We start from the raw sequence: 8,437 nt of genomic DNA, 5'->3' as shown, positions 1-8,437 counted from the left end.
GGGACTATACTTATTCCAAATAAGTATCATTAATAAGTTTCCAAATAAGTAGAATTAATTATAAGTACCCAAGAAGTCTCCAAACTTTAGTCTTTCTAAATCTTAAATCTAAATATCTTTAGGCTTTTCCTTAATCCCTCCTTATTATCCAACATATCCACTTATCCAAGGTTCTGCCAGCCCGTTTACGTTGGATAAGTGAGACTCTACTGTATCTATCTATCTATCATCTATCTATTTATCTATTTATCTATGTATTTATCTATCTATTGTCTATTTATCTATGTATTTATCTATCTATCTATCTATCTATCTATCTATCTATCTATCTATCTATCTATGTATTTATCTATCTATCTATCTATCTATCTATCTATCTATTTATCTATGTATTTATCTATCTATCTATCTATCTATTTATCTATGTATTTATCTATCTATTTATCTATGTATTTATCTATCTATCTATCTATCTATCTATTTATCTATGTATTTATCTATCTATTTATCTATGTATTTATCTATCTATCTATCTATTTATCTATCTATTTATCTATCTATTTATCTATGTATTTATCTATCTATTTATCTATGTATTTATCTATCTATCTATTTATCTATCTATTTCTCTATCATGGAATTTATCTATCTAGGAATCGGGAGTTTCCAAGGGCTGTCTCTGTCTGTCTGTCTGTCGGTCTGTCTCTGTCTGTGTCTATCTGGGAATCCTAGAGTTGGATGGGGCACCCAAAGGGCACCCAGTCCAACCCCATGTCTGTCTGTGAGTCTGTCTGTCTATCTATCCATCATGGAATCCTTAAGACCCCAACTCTGAGCATCTATCTATCTATCTATCTATCTATCTATCTATCTATCTATCTATCTATCTATCTATCTATCTATCCCTATCCATCCCTCCTTCCCCGGTCTCAGAACCCTGCTGGCCTCCCTCGATTTCTGGAATAGAATGTCTGTATACATACATACACAAAAAAATATACACAACAGACATTTGTATACATGCACATGCACACATGTATACATGTGTGTACATATTATATACTCATGTGTATATATATCTACACATACATGTGTGTACATACCTATACATATATACATGTGCGCACATACATGTGTATACATACCTGCACACATACATGTGTACATATATATATATATATGATTGACAGGCCCCACCCGTCCCCTCCCCTCCATCCCTGGGCCCCTCCCACACATGTGTACATATATATATATATGATTGACAGGCCCCACCCGTCCCCTCCCCTCCATCCCTGGGCCCCTCCCACACATGTGTACATATATATATATATGATTGACAGGCCCCACCCGTCCCCTCCCCTCCATCCCTGGGTCCCTCCCACACATGTGTACATATATATATATGATTGACAGGCCCCACCCGTCCCCTCCCCTCCATCCCTGGGCCCCTCCCACACATGTGTACATATATATATATGATTGACAGGCCCCACCCGTCCCCTCCCCTCCATCCCTGGGCCCCTCCCACACATGTGCGCATATATATATATGATTGACAGGCCCCTCCACAGTCTGGCCTGTCCTCCCCACATACACACAAATATACACAACAGACATTTGTATACACATACACACACACATGTATACATGCACACATATATGTGTATACATATATATATATAGAGAGAGAGAGATAAATATGTAGATAGATAAATATATATAAATATACATGTGTGTACATACATACACATACATGTGTGTATAGACACTTATGCACATACATGGGTGTACATACATATGTGTGCGTACACATGTACATGTGTATACATGCATATGTTTGCATACACATACACTCATGTGTATACATACCTACACATACATGTGTGTACATACATACACATATATAAATGTGTGTACTTATACACATGTGTGTACATATATGTGTATACATACTTGCACACATACATGTGTGTACATACCTACACATGTGTGTATATATATATGTGTGTGTGTATAGACACTTATGCACCCATATACATGTGTATACGTGCACACGCATACATACGTGTACATACACTCGCGTATACATACCTACACATATATGTGTGTACACATACCTGCACACATACATGCGTGTACATACATATGTGTGCATACACACATGTATACATACCTACACACGTGTGTACATATCTACACATATACACGTGTGTATACATAGAACACTTATGCACCCATATACATGTATGGGTGTATATATACACATAAATCCATGTGCATACATGCACCCATACATGTGTGTGTGTACACCCATACACATACATCCATACATGTGTATACACACATGTGTATATGTATGTGTATTGGTGTGTACATACACATGCATATATGTATGTATACATGCCCCCCACACACGTGGGTCAGGGCTGAACCTGCTGCCTTTGTGGGCGGGGCCTGAGGGATTGGAGGGCCCTGATTGGGGAGGACTGAGCAGTGGGCGGGGCCTGGAGATGGCAGGGCCCTGATTGGAGCGGGCTAGGCAGTGGGCGGTGCTTGACTCCTTGGGTGGGCGGGGCCTGGAGATGGCAGGGCCCTGATTGGAGCGGGCTAGGCAGTGGGCGGTGCTTGACTCCTTGGGTGGGCGGGGCCTGGGGATGGCAGGGCCCTGATTGGAGCGGGCTAGGCAGTGGGCCGGGCCTCCATTCCTTTGTGGGCGGGGCCTGGGGATGGCAGGGCTCTGATTGGGGAGGACTAAGCAGTGGGCGGCGCTTGACTCCTTGGGTGGGCGGGGCCTGGGGATGGTAGGACCCTGATTGGGGAGGACTAAGCAGTGGGCGGCGCTTGGCTCCTGAAGATGGCGGGGCCCTGATTGGAGCGGGCTAGGCAGTGGGCGGTGCTTGACTCCTTGGGTGGGCGGGGCCTGGGGATGGCAGGGCCCTTATTGGAGCGGGCTAGGCAGTGGGCCGGGCCTCCATTCCTCTGTGGGCGGGGCGGGGCGCTGATTGGAGGCCTGCGGGGCGGTGGGCGTGGCGTGCCTGGCGCCTGTCGGCGGCGCTCTCATTCTGGGCGCGCGGGGATGGCGGGCGGGCGCCTGTGCGTGGGGCTCTGCGGCGTCCTGGTGGCCTTTGCGGGCGGGGCGGCGGCGTGGTCGGGCCCGGGCTCCTCGTCCTCGGCGTCGGCGTGCGAGGCGGTCCGGATCCCGATGTGCGTGGGCATCGGCTACAACGCGACGCGGATGCCGAACCTGGTGGGCCACGCGGGGCAGGCGGAGGCGGGCCTGGCGCTGGAGGCCTTCGCGCCGCTGGTCTCGTACGGCTGCCACGCGCGGCTCCGCCTCCTGCTCTGCTCGCTCTTCGCGCCCATGTGCACCGAGCAGGTCCCGCGCGCCATCCCGGCCTGCCGGCCCATGTGCGAGGCCGCCCGGCGCAGCTGCGCCCCGGTGCTCGCCCTCTTCCGCTTCGCCTGGCCGCCCGCCCTCGACTGCGCCCGCCTCCCCGACCCCCGCCACCCCCGCGCCCTCTGCATCGAGGAGCCCCACGAGGAGGAGGACGGGGAGGACCGGGACCCGGAGCAAGGTAGGCCCCGCACGCCCGCAGCACGCCCCCCTGACACTCGGCACCCAGGTCGGGCCCCGCAGCACGCCCCCCTGACACTCCCCCCGAGTGTTTTTTTTTATTATTATTATAATAGAATTAAACTTAGCACCCAGGTCGGGCCCCGCAGCACGCCCCCCTGACACTCCCCCCGATTGTTTTTATTTTTATTATTATAATAGAATTAAACTTAGCACCCAGGTCGGGCCCCGCAGCACGCCCCCCTGACACTCCCCCCGAGTGTTTTTATTTTTATTATTATAATAGAATTAAACTTAGCACCCAGGTCGGGCCCCGCAGCACGCCCCCCTGACACTCCCCCCGATTGTTTTTATTTTTATTATTATAATAGAATTAAACTTAGCACCCAGGTCGGGCCCCGCAGCACGCCCCCCTGACACTCCCCCCGAGTGTTTTTTTTTATTATTATTATAATAGAATTAAACTTAGCACCCAGGTCGGGCCCCGCAGCACGCCCCCCTGACACTCCCCCCGATTGTTTTTATTTTTATTATTATAATAGAATTAAACTTAGCACCCAGGTCGGGCCCCGCAGCACGCCCCCCTGACACTCCCCCCGATTGTTTTTATTTTTATTATTATAATAGAATTAAACTTAGCACCCAGGTCGGGCCCCGCAGCACGCCCCCCTGACACTCCCCCCGAGTGTTTTTTTTAATTATTATAATAGAATTAAACTTAGCACCGAGGTCGGGCCCCGCAGCACGCCCCCCTGACACTCCCCCCGATTGTTTTTTTTTTTTTATTATTATAATAGAATTAAACTTAGCACCGAGGTCGGGCCCCGCAGCACGCCCCCCTGACACTCCCCCCGATTGTTTTTTTTTTATTATTATTATAATAGAATTAAACTTAGCACCGAGGTCGGGCCCCGCAGCACGCCCCCCTGACACTCCCCCCGAGTGTTTTTTTTTATTATTATAATAGAATTAAACTTAGCACCGAGGTCGGGCCCCGCAGCACGCCCCCCTGACACTCTGCCTGAGCTTTATTAGAATAAAAGTAAACTTTGGGCTGCTCTGAGTCTGATTGCGACATGTAGTATAATAGAATAATATAATATAATAAATAAAATTAAACTTTGGGTTGCTGAGAGTCTGTTGTTGTTGTTATTATTGTATTTATTTATATGTATTATATTATATGACATGTGGGGCCTACAAATGACCCTTGTTGTTGTTATTATTATATTTATTTATATTTATTATATTATATGACATGTGGGGCCTACAACTGACCCTTGTTGTTGTTATTATTGTATTTATTTATATGTATTATATTATATGACATGTGGGGCCTACAACTGACCCTTGTTGTTGTTATTATTATATTTATTTATATGTATTATATTATATGACATGTGGGGCCTACAAATGACCCTTGTTGTTGTTATTATTATATTTATTTATATTTATTATATTATATGACATGTGGGGCCTACAACTGACCCTTGTTGTTGTTATTATTGTATTTATTTATATGTATTATATTATATGACATGTGGGGCCTACAACTGACCCTTGTTGTTGTTATTATTATATTTATTTATATGTATTATATTATATGACATGTGGGGCCTACAACTGACCCTTGTTGTTGTTATTATTATATTTATTTATATGTATTATATTATATGACATGTGGGGCCTACAACTGACCCTTGTTGTTGTTGTTGTTTGTTGTGCAGGCGCTGCCCGGGAGGAGGAGGAGGAGGCCGGTGTCCGTGCCCGGCAGGAGGGCCTGGGGGTGGGCATGCTGCCTGTGCCGGCGCCCCCGGTGCCCCCGGTGCCCGCGCCGCCCCCCTGCCCCTCGTCGCGCCTGGTGTTTGTGCCGCGGCTGGGCTCCTGCGTGGCGCGCTGCTCGGCCTCGGTGGACGTGCTGTGGTCCCGGGGGGACAAGGCGCTGGCGGCGGCCTGGACGTGTGGCTGGGCGGCGCTGAGCTTTGCCTCCACGGCCTTTGCGCTGCTGACCTTCCTGCTGGAGCCGCGGCGCTTCCGCTACCCGGAGCGGCCCATCGCCTTCCTCTGCGTCTGCTACAACGCCCACGCGGCCGGGTTCCTCCTGCGCGGCCTGGCCGGGGCCGAGCGCCTCTCGTGCGCGGAGTCCGGGGGGGCCGGCGGCGGCCCGTTCCTGCTCCCGGCGGGGGAGGCGCAGAGGCACGGTCCCTGCGTGGCGGCCTTCCTGCTGACCTTCTTCCCCGGCATGGCCTCCTCCGCCTGGTGGGCGGTGCTGGCCGTGGCCTGGTTCCTGGCCGCGGGCAAGAAGTGGGGCCACGAGGCCATCGGGGGGCTGAGCCGCTACTTCCACCTGGCCGCCTGGGGCCTGCCCGCCCTGCAGTCGGCGGCCGCCCTGGCCCTGGGCGCGGTCTCGGGGGACGAGCTGACCGGCCTGTGCGCGGTGCCCGCCTGGGGTCCCGGGGCGCTCCCGGCGGCGCTGGTGCTGCTCCCGCTGGCCGGCTGCCTCCTGGCCGGGACCTCCTTCCTGCTGGCGGGCTTCGCGGCGCTCTTCCGCATCCGGCGGGCGCTCAAGACGGGCGGCTCCGACACCCAGAAGCTGGAGCGGCTGATGCTGCGCCTGGGGGCCTTCTCGCTGCTCCACGCCCTGCCCGCCTCCGCCGCCCTCGGCTGCCTGCTCTACGAGAGCGCCCACGGGCAGCGCTGGCGGGACCTGCAACGCGCCCCCCGCCCCTGCGGCCCCGCCTGCCTCCTGCCCGCCTCCGCCCCCGCCGCCCCGCTCTTCCTCCTCAAGACCGCCATGTCCTTCGCCGCCGGCATCTCCTCCGGCGCCTGGGTCTGGAGCCCCAAGACCCTCCAGGCCTGGCAGGGGCTCTGCCGCGCCCGGGGGCCCCGCCGCGCCCCCCCACACAAGCAGGCGCCCCCGCCACCGCAACAACACCCCTGACGGCAGCCCCAACGCCCGGCCGCCTCCTGACTGGGGGAAATCCTTTCTCGGGAGGGGTTAGCTGGCCCTGATTGTACCCTGTATGACATCCAGGGCGGGAAAAGGAAAACTCTTTTGTCTGTTGGAGGAAGGTGTGGATGTTGCCGTTGGCCACCTTCATTGGCATCGAAGGACCTTGCAGGCTCAACGCCTGGCTGCTTCCTGACTGGGGGAAATCCTTTCTCGGCAGGTGTTAGCTGGCCCTGATTGTACCCTGTATGACATCCAGGGCGGGAAAAGGAAAGAACTCTTTTGTCTGTTGGAGGAAGGTGTGGATGTTGCCGTTGGCCACCTTCATTGGCATCGAAGGACCTGGCCACTTCCTGGCTGGGGGAAGTCTTTTCTCGGGAGGGGTTAGCTGGCCCCGATTGTACCCTGTATCTCCCAGTGAAATGACATCCAGCGTGGGAGAAAGAAAGAGAACTCTGTCTGTCGGAGGCAAGTGTGGATGTTGCCGTTGATTCCCCTTGATTAGCATTGACTGACCTTGCCGCTGCAAATCCTTTGTTGGGAGGGGTTAGCTGGCCCCGATTGTACCCTGTATCTCCCAGTGGAATGACATCCAGGGTGGGAGAGAGAAAGAAAACTCTTTTGTCTGTTGGAGGCAAGTGTGGATGTTGCCATTGATTAGCATTGACTGGCTTTGCAGCTGCAAAGCCTGGCTGGTTCCTGACTGGGGGAAGTCTTTTCTCGGGAGGGGTTAGCTGGCCCTGATTGTATCCTGTATGACGTCCAGGATGGGAGAAAGAAAGTGTGTTGGAAGAAAGTATGGATGTTGCCATTGATCCCCTTGATTAGCATTGAATGGCCTTGCAGCTTCAAAGCCTGCCTGCTTCCTGACTGGGGGAAATCTTTGTTGGGTGTTGTTAGCTGGCCCCGATTGTACCCTGTATCTCCCAGTGGAATGACGTCCAGGGTGGGAGAAAGAAAGAACTCTTGGTTGGGAGGCAAGTGTGGATGTTGCCATTGATTCCCCTTGATTAGCATTGAATGGCCTTGCAGCTGCAAATCCTTTGTTGGGAGGTGTTAGCTGGCCCCGATTGTACCCTGTATCTCCCAGTGGAATGACGTCCAGGGTGGGAGAAAGAAAGAACTCTTTGTTGGAGGCATTGATTCCCCTTGATTAGCATTGAATGGCCTTGGCAGCTGCAAATCCTGGCTTGGGGACTGACTATCCTTTGTTGGGAGGTGTTAGCTGGCCCCGATTGTACCCTGCCTGGAATTCCTCTTTTTCCTGTATAATTAATGACGCCAAAGAGACGCGGAAACGGGACCCGTCCGTCCCGAGAGACACTAGGGTGCGCTATGCAAAAGGGGGCTGATTTTTGCACAGTTCGGAGCTCTCTTTCTCTATGTTTTATTTAATGCTGTAATTTATTATTATTGGGGAGGGGGCGTTACAGAGTCCAAAGGGCATTCCTCCGTTCCTCCATCCTCCGCTTCCGAATAAAGAGCCCCTTTGTGTCACTTTGCAGGGAATGTATACAGGGCGGGGGGCACCCGGGGGGGGGGGGGAGAGGGGGGGCAACAGCTGCTCTCCGGGCTTCACACTCACACGTATCGCACTTGCCCGAGTGTGGGATTGCGAGCCACCTTGAATCCCCCCCCCTCCCGCAAAACCAGGCGAAACGTCTGGAGAGAGTGCTGCAGGAGCGTGGCCGGGCCTGCCCGCGCAAAATCCACAGTCCCGTCCCGTGTTCCCCCCCCCCCCCACCCCCGGTAGGGATCGCTGTGGGTTTTCCTGCTCTACCTGGCCAGCGCGGCCCCCCCCCCCAGCAGCACTCTCTCCTGACGTTTCGCCCACAACGGTGGCTTAAAGGTTCTCTCTCTCTGCGTGTGTATATATATGTATGTGTATACACAGTAGTCTCATTTATCCAAGC

At 52.4% G+C, this 8,437-nt stretch overlaps 1 protein-coding gene across 1 annotated transcript; it reads left to right on the top strand.

The window, feature by feature from the left end:
- Positions 1-2,911: 2,911 nt before the first annotated feature.
- On the top strand, positions 2,912-6,879 carry LOC134293314 (frizzled-9-like). The gene is made up of 2 exons (XM_062960516.1): positions 2,912-3,575; positions 5,302-6,879. Exons 1-2 carry the CDS (start codon positions 2,927-2,929, stop codon positions 6,513-6,515), a joined length of 1,863 nt encoding a protein of 620 aa, XP_062816586.1. The 5' UTR covers positions 2,912-2,926; the 3' UTR covers positions 6,516-6,879.
- The last annotated feature ends 1,558 nt before the right edge of the window (positions 6,880-8,437 follow it).

Source organism: Anolis carolinensis, unplaced genomic scaffold (genome assembly GCF_035594765.1).
Source record: "Anolis carolinensis isolate JA03-04 unplaced genomic scaffold, rAnoCar3.1.pri scaffold_7, whole genome shotgun sequence".
Lineage (NCBI taxonomy): Eukaryota > Metazoa > Chordata > Lepidosauria > Squamata > Dactyloidae > Anolis > Anolis carolinensis.
The sequence above is the reverse complement of the archived record's forward strand: the minus strand, read 5'-3'. Positions and strand labels throughout refer to the sequence as shown.

Excerpts from the sequence above, each read along its gene's own strand:
- LOC134293314 (XM_062960516.1), top strand. The coding sequence starts at position 2,927 with ATGGCAGGGCCCTTATTGGAGCGGGCTAGGCAGTGGGCCGGGCCTCCA. Across the intron at positions 3,576-5,301 it reads GGACCGGGACCCGGAGCAAG|GCGCTGCCCGGGAGGAGGAG; the intron begins GTAGGCCCCGCA and ends TTTGTTGTGCAG.